Below are 13,482 nucleotides of genomic sequence, written 5' to 3'. Positions count from 1 at the left end.
ACAGAAACGTATTTGGAAAAGCAATTATTCTTATACAGCAGGATCTGAGATCACACATGATCCTCTTTGTATCAGCTAAAATATAAAAAAGAGAATTCTTTTTTTTTTTTTAAATAATGCTTTATTTAAACAAGTATTGTAGACACTACTGCAAACATGTAGTTATTCTGAAAATTCAGAAAAACAACAAACAGGGTGATTATTTTTTTCTCCCTTATTGGGATGGTCCTTTATAATTCCAGCTCTAAAAAATGATTCAAATGTTTCTTATTGTAGAGGTCTGAAATAGTATCAGTTACACTGTGTTCAGCAGCTTAACTACCAGCATGTGTGGGGTCTTTTTTCCTTTTACAAACACCCAAGACTAAAACAAGACATCCACAGAAATACTGACAGACAGACAAGGACCAAGATGTGGATAAGAATAGAAAAGACATAAAAGTGCGATACACTGTCAACAATTATGTTTAATGAAATAAAACAGTTCAAGTATTCTGAAAAAGACAAAAATATATACTTTATGTATTTAATAAAGGGGCTTACACTGAGCTTTAAGTACAAAATTGTGATGTCTGAAGACGTGTTGTACCACTGGGGACCATCAGAGCCCTAGACAGTCTATTTACAGTAAGCCCACCACCACTCATTAAACCATAGCTGCTTCTTCCGATAATCCTTGTTAGAGGTCACAACTTAAATATTACAGCAAACCAGCAAATGCTTCATTTCATCAGGACTGCTTTTTTGATGGGCCTTAATACTGTGTATTACCTGTGATTGTAGGTTAGGAGTGTTTACCTCCACATACAAACACTCAGATACACTGAAAAAGTGTGTGTTGTGCCTTAGGCAGTAGCTGGTGTGGGGCAGGGGAGGGAGAGGACCGTGTCTATGGGTTCTGCAGCCTTTGATTCTGTCTTGTTCTGTTCAGGGGATCCTACGTGAACAAATTAAGAAGAAAAAAAGCGAGTTGTTAATCACGTCATTCATGTAGTTCATATTTAGGCAACAGAACAGGTCAGGTATTGCCAGTCTCAAATGTATTAGTGAATGCAGTTATCTGATTATTCTGTGCATGTTATCATAAAGGTTTAGACTTACCGGACTGTTCACTCAAAATAACACAGTCATCGTCGTCATCGTCCTCAGTGTCAGCCTGAAAGCCATCTGTTTCCATTGCCTCAGCCTAAGTAAGGGGGTGTCACAGAAACCTCAGCTCAGGCGCTATTTCTCATCAGAATCCCACAACCCCACCCAAATCATTTCAGTAACAAAAACAGCATATACATTAACAATACATTCATATGTATTTAACCCATCTCAATATTAACTTAATATTGATTATAAACGTCTACATAGGTGTCAAATCGAGACTCTACCTGCTCAGGTTCGCTACATTTCTTCATGTACTTGGTGATGGACTGGTTGCTGCCGCTCTTCCGTCTGTTGAAGGGAGTGGTGGAAGTGGACTGGGCTATGGGTGAGGAGTTTTGTAAGCCCTGAGTGGGTTCTTCTCGAGTCACATGCGCTCCAGAGGTAATGTAGGTCCACTGGCAGGGCACTGGAAGAGCATCCTGTCCGAAACGCAGCAGCACTTCAGGGTGCACATACCAACAGCAGCGTCTGTAGGTCGAGCGCTTTTCATAGACAGCATTCTGTTTCATGAGGCGTTTTACATGAATCCTAAACAAAGAATATGTTTAAATAATCACGTACATTGAACAACATATAATACAGTTCATAGAAATACAAAGTCCATCTTTCTAAAAAAATCTAAAGTATTTTCAATGTGATTAAGATTTTTTGCTTTTGTAACTATACATAATTGACTGAGTCAATTAGCTAACTTTAACCAGGCTCATCTACAGGGTGGGCCATTTATATAGATACACCTAAATAAAATGGGAATGGTTGGTGATATTAACTTCCTGTTTGTGGCACATTAGTATATGGGAGGGGGGAACTTTTCAAGATGGGTGGTGACCATGGCGGCCATTTTGAAGTCGGCCATTTTGGATCCAACTTTAGTTTTTTCAATGGGAAGAGGGTCATGTGACACATCAAACTTATTGAGAATTTCACAAGAAAAACAATGGTGTGCTTGGTTTTAACGTAACTTTATTCTTTCATGAGTTATTTACAAGCTTCTCTTTGTTTACAGCCATTGACATGTCGCAGAGGTTAACACGTGAGGAGCGGATAGAAATTGTGTTGATGTCTGGTGAACGCAGTACCCGGGTCATTGCAGCAGATTTCAATGCAAGACACCCTACGAGACCACCCATCTCCCATGCTACAGTTTGCAAACTGCTTGCCAAGTTTCGTGAAACTGGTTCAGTGTTGGATTTGCCAAAATGTGGACGCATGAAAACTGTCACTAATGAAGAAACATCAGTGGCTGTCCTAGCTTCATTCAGCAAGAGCCCACAGCGTAGCACTCGCCGCATGTCACTGGAGAGTGGCATCAGTCGAACATCCCTTCGGCGGATATTAGCTACTCACAAATGGCACCGTTACAAACTCCAGCTGCTGCAGCATCTCAACGAGGATGACCCAGATCGGCGCACTGAATTTGCAGAATGGGCAAAACAAAAATTGGAACAGGACCCTCAGTTTACACAGAACATTTTGTTCAGTGATGAGGCAAACTTTTATGTGAATGGTGAAGTTAACAAACAAAACCACCGCTATTGGTCTGACACTAACCCACATTGGATAGATCCCTCCAAGACTGTTGGAACACAAAAATGTATGGTATGGTGTGGTATATGGGGTACAAAGATAGTGGGGCCATTCTTCATCAATGGAAACCTCAAGGCCACTGGATATTTGAAATTGCTACATGATGATGTGTTTCCCTCTTTATGCACTGAAGCTGGCACGTTCCCTGAGTTTTTCCAGCAAGATGGTGCACCACCACATTATGGGTGTCAGGTCCGAGCATTCCTAGATGAACAGTTTCCTGGAAAGTGGATTGGTCGTCGTGGGCCAGTTGAATGGCCCCCAAGGTCTCCCGATCTGACCCCCTTAGACTTTTATCTTTGGGGTCATCTGAAGGCAATTGTCTATGCTGTGAAGATACGAGATGTGCAGCACCTGAAACTACGGATACTGGAAGCCTGTGCTAGCATTTCTTCTGCGGTGTTGCTATCAGTGTGTGAAGAGTGGGAGAAGAGGGTTGCATTGACAATCCAACACAATGGGCAGCACTTTGAACACATTTTATAAGTGGTCGGAAACTTGTAAATAACTCATGAAAGAATAAAGTTACGTTAAAACCAAGCACACCATTGTTTTTCTTGTGAAATTCTCAATAAGTTTGATGTGTCACATGACCCTCTTCCCATTGAAAAAACTAAAGTTGGATCCAAAATGGCCGACTTCAAAATGGCCACCATGGTCACCACCCATCTTGAAAAGTTTTCCCCCTCCCATATACTAATGTGCCACAAACAGGAAGTTAATCCATATAAATGGCCCACCCTGTACATTAAATATATATTTTTTGGTAACATTTAGCATTTAAAAGACAGTAGGACTTAAGCCTGTAACTTCTATTTGCTGATTTATAGTTAAAATACATGCTTATTAATGCACTATGTTAAAAAAAAGAATAAAAATTGTAGTCAAGTTATAGCAAATATTATAATCATTATTAATCACTGTGCAGGCCTGGGCATTTTGCTTTCAAAATAAGTGCTGTGTCTCACCTGGGTGGAATGTTGTCTGCAGAGCTCTGAGGACTGCAGGCTGGTGAGGACATTTGCTGCCGACAGAACTCCTGGAACTCTGTGATAATCACCTTACTGCTGTTGACATTACCATGCAGTAAGGGTAGCAGCTTAGCAAGCACTTAAACAAACACAAAGAAATGTAAGGTCACAGCAAAACCCAAAAGAATATTTTTATTAAAATAATAGTAATAATAATACAGTAATCCCTCGCTATATCGCGCTTCGACTTTCGCGGCTTCACTCTATCGCGGATTTTATTTGCAAGCATGTCTAAATATAAACCGCGGATTTCTGCTAGTGATGGGTCGGTCGCGAACGATCCGGCTCTTTAAAGTGAACGACGGGATTCGGCTCCTGGTTGGGAGCCGATTCGTTTTTTTTTTTTTCTCTTCGTTTTCCCCCCACGTTTTTTTCTGTTAAAGCCGCGCGTGATTGGTCAAGATGCGTAGTGGCGTGCACAGACAGCGTGCACACGAACAGGAGAGAGAACTTGATAAAGTTCTGCAGACAAGGGGGGTGTGTTCGAAAAGCTAGCTCTCTCTCTACATAGACGCGTCATCCTGTGCGCGCTCCCGATAAGGAGGCTGTTCAAACATGGCTGACGGTGCGGACAAACGAATGGAGTTCTTTTCAAACGTAAATAAAATATTACTGATTGTTAACTTGTATAAACTTGTACCGAGTGTTTTTATTTGCAAGTTCGGGCTTGTCAGGAAATGTAACCGTTATCGTTACATGAAGGGAAATGTTATATTGACGTTAGCGTGCTGTGCTACCTCAATCCATTGGTTTTAATGACAAGATGCTAAAGCCGATGGAATCGGGTTATAAAAATAACCATATAAACACGTGGCTTTTACTTCGCGGATTTTCACCTTTCGCGGAGGGTTCTGGAACGCAACCCCCGCGATCGAGGAGGGATTACTGTAATAAAGATGATGTTCTTTTAATGTCAGCTACAGACTCTATAAAATCTGCTATCTGAATGAACTGGTTCTGCTTCTACATGTTTAATAATTTTACATATCTGTATTAGTATTATTACTATTTGCATCCAAGATTTTCCTAATGGGCTGCTGCTGGACTTAAAACAAGTAGCTAGGGACACACACTATGATTACTGAAAATGTATTTCCACTGTGCTACAAAATAATGGAGCTACAGAGACTGGTCTGCAACTTTCAAACCAGGTTGTTGAAACTAACAACAAAAGCAGCCCAGCCCAAATTAATGTTTTTGCTCCTTGTTTATAATTGAGAATCTAATTAACAGCTACTGCAGAACCTGCATGATGAACATTTACAGGTAACTCACGCTGCTCGTTTCTTTGTTGCTTTGAGGCTTTTTCTTCAGGTGTGTTGGGCTCGTCGTTGTGCAGTGGTTCCAGTATGCAGACTGCATAGGGCTGCAGAACGTCTGAGGGTGGTGCTTCACCATCCCACACACAGCCCGTCACGACTGCCTCCAGCACTTTCAGTTTCCGTTTAGCCATCAGCTCGTCCCACTCTCGAGCCTTTAGCTTCTGACGGACCTTCTGTTTCTCAAGGTCACCGCCCTCCTGCACACAGCAGCAGAAGTAGGAAAGAAAATTTTAAGATTACATGTGCTTTTATGGATTACCGTTATGATGTTTTAGTTAGTGATAAAGTCTGGAAGATGGTCTTTCTTTGACTATCAGGAGTCAAGATTTGCCAGCCCAATTTAAACATTTGCCTTTGCAGACCTGGTATCGTAGGGTCAATCACATTGGAACAAAAATTGCCTTCCCTAAAGGGTTGGCATACATTGGAAGCATTATATACCCCTATTAGAAATCTGTGACTTATATAATATGAAGGAGTGTTCAGATGTGTTCAGCCAACCTATCTAATTAGTAAATAAATCTTCCAACTATTCACCTGTTAGTTGCTGCAGTCCTAAAATAAAATTCAACAGAAGACCAATACAAACACATAACAGCAACGCTCGAACGTACCTCATCTTCAAGCGCTCCTTCTCCATCTGAAAGATAACCATGTGGTACAAAAAAGCCATCGTCTTCCTCATCATCATCACCATCATCATCATCATCCTGTAAAAAAAGATGATTAACATCTATTTACACGCCAACAATGCTGCTCCTGCTAGATATGATGGAGTCCTTGCATGTTTGCACCAAAAATGTCCAGAACTCTCTACGGACTTTATCAGAGACTGGACTGAATAATAAAGAACTCCAACTACCTGGTTATTCTTCTTGCTCATTTTTCTTTTCACATTTATCAATTTCTTATTTTGTTTTAGCACAAATACAAAACTTTGTGTGCATAAAGTTAAGTGCAGTGAAGTTACACAGTTTTGATGTGACGTCATGCTGATATTAATCTAATTAGATTGTAAGGTTGGAACTAACTGTTACATAATCCACAACATCTCTAATACCAATGAATTATTTCTTGCATTGGGCCCCTTTATTTTAATAGCTATATCAGATCAGTGGCTTTGAAATTAAAACTATTGGTAACCATGTTTGAGTGATGCACATTTTTATTATTTGTTTAATGTTTTCACAATACTAGCAGAAACATTAACAGTTAAAGCACTGTTTAAGAAAGCCAAATGCCTCTTATGTAGACCTTCCTTTAACCATGAACAAGTCGGTCAGAAAGTACATGCAACAAACATGGCAAACCGTAATTTAAAAAAAATCTAAGCAGAAATGAATATACTGTATGTCATTTGTATAATTTCATTTAAACATTGTCTACTATTATGACATTAAATAACAGGGACAAAAAAATCTTAACACTTTTGTTGTTTACTTTTAGCGTGAGCAATAAGCTCTTCATTAAAAAGAAGTCAGACTTTTTAACTGTTGATAATCTGATAATACACACCAACTGAAATCAAGCTAATATTCTGCCCTACATGGATCTTTTTGCATGTAACAGACAATTGTGTTACATTTTAATACTATACCTAGACTACAAATACTTTACAAAAAAGTCTCACCCCTTCACTATGTGACAGAGACTCTCCTGGTTCCTCCTCTTCCCATTCATCATCACTGTCAACCTCATAATCCAACACATCCTGACACACACAATTAAAAATCAGCAATATGAACTTTCAACTATTTAAACTGTAAAAAATTAATAAAGTCAGATCTGTTTTAGTTTTACCTTGTCCTTCCTCGAAGGGCAGCGAGGTGATATGTGGGTACTTTTTTTCCTCCACGTTCCCCAGTAGGCAGGGCGATAGTTTTCACAAAACTGCAAAAGCTTCATGCGTCCATAACATTTGTGGTCTGGAATACTATCTGTTTTCGTGTCTTCATCAACCACTACACATTCCCCACTAAAAAAAAGCAGAGCAGAGATGAGACTGTTGTGAATTGTTGAGAATGTACCAAACTGTTTGTTACATTTTGTAAAAACAGACATTTAGTGGGCCTACCTAGCAAAAATAATGAAAGAAAAAAAAATTGATCACATTTGATCAACCACTAGAGGGCAAGTAATCATGTACAAATGACTTTTCTTTTTATCAATACAAGGACATTTTGACCTATAAATGCATGTAATATGAGCAAATACAATACAAAATAAAATAAGAGTACGCCAGCTTCACATTTTAATGACTTAACTGCAGAATTAATCAAGAATATTGTATGTGATTTTCATAATCTAAGCCAAATAAAGAAAGAAACAATTTGGGGGGGGGGTGTATGAGACTTCCTACAATTTTCTAAATTTTATTGGTACTCGATTAAAACCCTTCTGACCTCACAGAGTCCACATGTCTGGATTTGGTTGCTCCTGACTTTAGGTGTTTACGGGTGAGCCAGTCTTTTAAGCAGTCAAAATTGCAGTCAGGTTCCACCAGGTATCTATCCAGCGTCTCAAGAGCTTCATCTTCACATTGTACACGGTTGACTGGTGCCAAAGTCATAAAATCTTTGATTTCAAATGGTGCAAACTTTCCACAAACAGAAGCCAAGGTCTACACACACACACAAATATAATTTTTAAGGATAATCACAAACAACAAACAATATAATTAAAGCAGAATTAGATAAAATCTGTAAAGATTTTTAATTGCTACAAGAGCCAATAAGTCCATGAGTGTACTTTATAAATTACCTTTGGTGCTAATTGAGCCTTGGGTTTCTGTAGAAATCGTGTAATCACAGCTTTTTCTGCTTTGATTCGCTATAAAGAACAAGAACAGCTTTGAGCTACACTTTATTTTGTGTTGTAAATTATGGCTTAATTCATATAGATTTGTATGTATTCTAGCCAATGTTTGCTAAAACTAAATTAAAATGAGAAAAAAGATCACCTCTTTCTCCTCTTTCACCCTTTTCTCCTCTTCTTTCTTTCTCTTTTCTTCAAGTTTAGCTCTAAACATCAGTTACACAAATAATCAACTTAATGTTTTCTAACAAAAACAATAAAACCAATATAATATTTTCCAGACTACTTACTCGATTTTCACTTTACGTTGCTCTTCTTTTGCCCTTTGTATTTCAGCCTTCTCTTCCTTTTTCTCCCGTCGTTCTTTCTCCTCCCTCTCTTTCTTCTCTTGTTTCTCTTTCTTGAGCTCTTCTCTCTGTCTCTGCGCTTCCTCTCTTTTTTTGTCTTTGGCAGCTTTGGCCTCTTGTTTCTCTCGTTCTTTGTCCTCCTTCTGTCGTTTTTTCTCCTCCAGTTCTTGAGCACTCTGCCAGAAACATAAATTATTAATGCCAGTTAAAAAGATATTACATATAAAACTGAATATTTAAGTTAAGAAATAAACTAAATTAACATACGCACCTTTAGAGATCGTCTTTTTGCTTTTTGCTCAGAGTTTATCCCTGGCACCTATTAAAAAAGGCAAAATAAATTAGTTTACATAGTAAATTGTCAGACTACTGTATTGCTTAATGAACAATGTATTAATTGCATTGTCCATTTTATATAGTCCAGTTACACTGTTTAAAAAGAACATATACAATGTCAGCATGTAAGTGTTAAAACGCCACGTCAGGCAAACTCACAAAATCTGCCCCACTTCCAAAGGCTACAGTTACGCAAAAGAAAAATGTAAATATATATATGGACTTTTTTCTCTTCCACACTTTGAAGCTTATTTTGATTGTAAGTGTAAGTTTACTTGTATCTTATTATAAACAAACAGGATGAAATTATATTACAGTACACACATTTAGTAGCCCAAATTAAAAAAGCAAACATGAGAGATCAAACAGGTTCCACTACTATGTTTGACTTATAAAGACGTTTGTATACTTTTTAATGCCTTCAGATTTTCTTTAAATAAAACAAAGTGTTAAAAGCAGATGTAACATTTTAGAATGATGCCCCATCTACTTACTGGAGTGGTTGGTGTGCTCTTGCTGGGCTCTGGTGAACTCTCAATCAGTGAGTTAGAGCTGCTAGATACCGGCGATTGTAGAGATTCATCACATTGACTTTCCTCAGCCTTCTGATCCTGCTCAGTCTCAATTTCAGATTCTATAGTGCTGTCCAACTGTGATAATGCGGCACTATCCTCTGCTTCATCCACAACCATGTTTTCTTCTGACAACTGGGAAACAGCAGCGGCCAGTTCAGGTTCCTTTGTCTGTGCAACATTCTGGGTTTCATTTGCAGCTTTGTCATTAGAAGGGTGCAGGGCCTTTACAGGAGCACAAGGCTGTGTCTTGGTAACATCATTGGAATTAGAGTCCTCTGTGAGGTCAATAACAGCAGAAGAAGCAGAAATAACTGGAGGACACTTGGTCCGCCTCATAAAACCATCAAGAGGGCCACGTCCATTTTTCAAAGCAATTTTGGGTGGCAGTGAAAGAGAGGGAGTGTCCACTTCATTCTCCCCATCAGAAGCACAAGTTTCAAAAGCTGGAGGAGCCGATGGCAGAGTTTTGCTTCTTTTGGTCTCCCTGTTGTCCTTGGGTTCTGGATTAAGCCTTTTAAAGGGAAGACGAGCTGTACCATGTAAAACATAGTGCATAAGTTAATATCAGTGAGAAAAATTTTACAGTTTAATTTAGCATAATCTAGCATGTGTTCTGTTTAACATGTTTTTATCAAGTCTGCATTAATGTCTTACGATGCATAAACAAATTTGCAGAAATTCTCCCACTTTGAAATGTAACAAAAGACAAAGTTGAGGCCCAAATTACACTGACAAAATACAACAGAAAGATACAACGTATATGGTGTGTATAAAATCTGTATATATTTATGATTTTTACATTACTCTACTGAGTCTAGAAAATCCAACATTTTAAATAATAAAATAGAAAACCTGGGTAAATGACAAATTAAATGTCACTAGAGCTGTATACAAGCACCATCTACAGATTATAATACCCATGAAATACTTGTTTAAAAAACAGATTTCATTCAGTGAGTCATTAAGGTTTAAGAAATCTGATGAGGACAACTATATTTCAGTGTAGTAACAGGGTTATTCATTGCACGAATACCAGTAATCAGATTTCTTCTACAACTGTGCCTTTGAAATTGTAATCATCAAATAAAAGATGGGAAGAACCTGACACTACAGCTAAAAATACAATGGCCTAAAAAATTATACAATAATTAATTGCATATTTATTTAGTTAACAGGGTAGAATCATTTTTAACACAAAACTTTTATAATAATTTCAGTATCAAAACTGAATCGAAATATACACTCATCTACCACTTAATTACCATAATAATACTGGGTAGGTTCTTAGATGTGGTGGGTTACACATCAAAAAATCTGGTAAATGAAGAGGACATTGACAAACACTGCACTCATTGTCATGTTGATGGAAGCATGATGACAATTACATAAATATGCAGGTGTTCGTAAAAGGTGGCCTGGGTGTGTGTACAAATAAGTATTTCAATAATAGATTACGTGCGTAACGTCTATCTACTTTCAACAAATACAGTTTTGCATGTGGGAATTGTTGTGGAAGATTTCAAATCTTTTAACACTCATATCTTAAATTCTGCAAATAAACATTATTTGTTCATCACATTGCAGAAGTGTGTTGCTGATAAAGAATTAGCGCATACAATTTTAACAATACATGGAATTTAACCAGGAGTTGCTCTCGATACAAATCAATTCTAATCAAGAACACTTCTCTTAACTCCTGTTATAACCATGCAGATCTTTATTTTTATCCTCACAAAAGCTTAACTCTAATTCCAAGATTCAATTATGATTAAAGGTATTGATTACTACTTACTACATGCCACATGGAGCTGGCATTACTTTGATTGTATTCTGAGGTGATTTATGTATAATAATTAATAGAAATTATAACTGATGACTAATTTATTGGGTTGACTCCTCCACCCATATTTACCTTGAACGAGCTTCTTTGTTGCAGTACTGGCTTTGTCGATGCAATCCATACCTGTGTGAAAAACATTCTGAATTAGCTGTCGGTACTGCTTTAAGACACCATGAGTTGTGTAAAGAGCTAAAGTAACAGGGAAGAACTAGCTTCAGCTGGAACAAAGAAAGCGGCTAGCTTTTACTGCAGCACTATTCCTAATGACAGCAAGGCTAGCTGGGTGAGAAGGTCTCAGCTCTGAAGAACTTCGTTCATGCAAAACCATTCCAACATTACTATTTACTCAACACTTCAATTAACGTAGATATTAAACTGGATTTAAAGGCTTTTCGAAATATCGGTGGAGCATAATTACATTAACTTAGTAAGAAAATACATGACTTTTCTCTCCCGCCAAGCAACAGGCCTGTAGTCTGATGATCTAGCACTGATGAAACAAGTAGAGAGACAAAACATTTCAACTTATTTGAAACTTATCAGCTTCCCAAACCGAAATCACACATTAATACCTTTATTTAAAACAGTCCAGTCGAATTTGAAAGAGAAAATGCATTTATAACAGCAATACTGAGTAGAAAACCTGAGCTCACACTAACGAAAATTCCAAATCAAAAATAAAAACAAAGACCGCATCCTCAACTTCAATCATCAGAAGACACTAAAAAGACACCTTACATAAAATACCCAAAGATTAACAACACAAGTAGGGCACTTAGTAGAAAGCACTACGCGGTTTGGGACAAAACCCAAAGTAACTTCGAATACACCACCAAAAACCAAACGTACAATGATAAACAGATGAACCATTCAAATTACAAAAGGAAGGAATCAGTTGGTATGTTGCACACTGAACAATATTACTAAACAAAAGGAAATGTTGTACAGCCTGAGTTTAACAAAATAAATAGCTAGCTGTTAGCATTTCGCCTAGCTACCTTGCACGGCTAAACGTCAGAGCATTCAGCGGGTCTGTTTTCACTGAAACATTCACACAGTGACCGTTACCAATTTGTGAAAACACACCTAAAACACAAACACAGATAATAACTAATGAATAAATAAGGGTTACTCGGAGCTTTCAGCGGCGTGGAGGCTAAAGGCCCGTCAGCAGCAGGGTCCCCGACGGCCGCCAGCATCACCGCCACCATCCGGTACTTCAGCTAGTCAACTCCGCCAAAACCTCCACAACAATAACAACGTAACCGCACTGTTAACCTTCAACAAAGCAGTGAAGTCTTCATTTGACCTTGTACACGAGTATAGAATAAATGTCGCGTGTGTTCAGTGTTTATTTGTATTAAAAATTCACTTTATGTTCGGATCAGATTGTCTGTGCGGCCGCTCTCTGCCCTCATCCCCGCTAACTCCCTCGCGCTCAACTCAGAATTGGCGGGAGCTCAGCGCGAGCCTCTTGGTTGGCTGTCGACAACGGAGCCGGAAATCAAGTCATTTCCATACAAAGAGGCCGAGTCGAATACTAGTTTACTAACTAGTACGCCTAAGCACTAAGCGACATATTGTAACCATGGCAACGTACTACATACTACTCAATAGGGTAGTATGAAGTTTTGAAAACAGCCTTTTTTCTTTAAATTACATTTTTTTTGTCCGTTTTAATACTTTTAAGACAAATGTTAGAGAATTAATGTGTTCATTTATCGTAAGGAACATATTTACATGATATTTAAATAACTGAACTACTACTATATCCAAATATTTGTGGTGTTGCTGAAAAGTAAAAACGAGCAGTCATGTTCGACTATTTATAATAGAAGGAAATGTGTAATGCATTCTCTAAAATCCTTCTAGATAAAAAAAAAAACAAGAGAAAACTGAACTTATAACATTAGTATAACAAGTGTAATAAATAAAATAAGTTTCTTTCCTTTCCTAAAGCTTTGGTTTTGCACAGGCATTTCTGCTAGCAAAAATAGCAAATAGACTGTTGACCCTTGAATCCTTGAGATAGAAAACGTCAAAATAGGACTTTGAATCTGGTTATTGTTATTCAGTCAATGGCAACTTTTTAAAACATGTATGCTGTCTGATCCTGTTGAAGGCCACAGTGGGTCCTCAGCCTATTCTGAAAAACTCAAGGCAGAGATACATCCTGGACAATTCTGAAAAGCCACCAAACTAACTAGCTGTGAGGAAACTGACTCAGATATATGAACAACATGACAAACTCAAACAATATAAGCACATAAACCATAGGCAGGTACAGCTTAGGTTGCTGGATCTGCCCAAAACCTACCTGCTGATCCAACATGTTGACAAATACCATTCAGTTTATGCTATTTAACTTTTAGACAGGCCACTGAAATATAATGACCCTAATGCTATGATTTTGTATTTATGATGAAATTATTTGTAAAATAAAAATATGTGTTTCTATATTATTTCTATATTTTT

At 37.9% G+C, this 13,482-nt stretch overlaps 1 protein-coding gene across 3 annotated transcripts; it reads right to left on the bottom strand.

The window, feature by feature from the left end:
• Positions 1-449: 449 nt before the first annotated feature.
• On the bottom strand, positions 450-13,343 carry chaf1a (chromatin assembly factor 1, subunit A (p150)). 3 transcript variants are annotated; one of them, XM_063013219.1, is made up of 16 exons: positions 13,325-13,343; positions 11,080-11,130; positions 9,087-9,697; positions 8,528-8,575; positions 8,200-8,432; positions 8,055-8,115; positions 7,856-7,924; positions 7,498-7,715; positions 6,896-7,070; positions 6,726-6,806; positions 5,710-5,805; positions 5,049-5,292; positions 3,711-3,852; positions 1,380-1,683; positions 1,102-1,186; positions 450-937 (listed from the first exon to the last, which is right to left on the bottom strand). In XM_063013219.1, exons 2-16 carry the CDS (start codon positions 11,126-11,128, stop codon positions 846-848), a joined length of 2,508 nt encoding a protein of 835 aa, XP_062869289.1. In that variant the 5' UTR covers positions 11,129-11,130; positions 13,325-13,343; the 3' UTR covers positions 450-845. The 3 variants fall into 3 exon arrangements, with proteins under 3 accessions (XP_062869289.1, XP_062869288.1, XP_062869287.1); XM_063013218.1 differs by lacking the exon at positions 13,325-13,343 and adding an exon at positions 12,380-12,421; XM_063013217.1 differs by lacking the exon at positions 13,325-13,343 and adding an exon at positions 12,140-12,417.
• Between the last annotated feature and the right edge of the window lie 139 nt (positions 13,344-13,482).

The sequence above is a fragment of the Trichomycterus rosablanca genome, chromosome 17 (assembly GCF_030014385.1).
Source record: "Trichomycterus rosablanca isolate fTriRos1 chromosome 17, fTriRos1.hap1, whole genome shotgun sequence".
Lineage (NCBI taxonomy): Eukaryota > Metazoa > Chordata > Actinopteri > Siluriformes > Trichomycteridae > Trichomycterus > Trichomycterus rosablanca.
The sequence above is the reverse complement of the archived record's forward strand: the minus strand, read 5'-3'. Positions and strand labels throughout refer to the sequence as shown.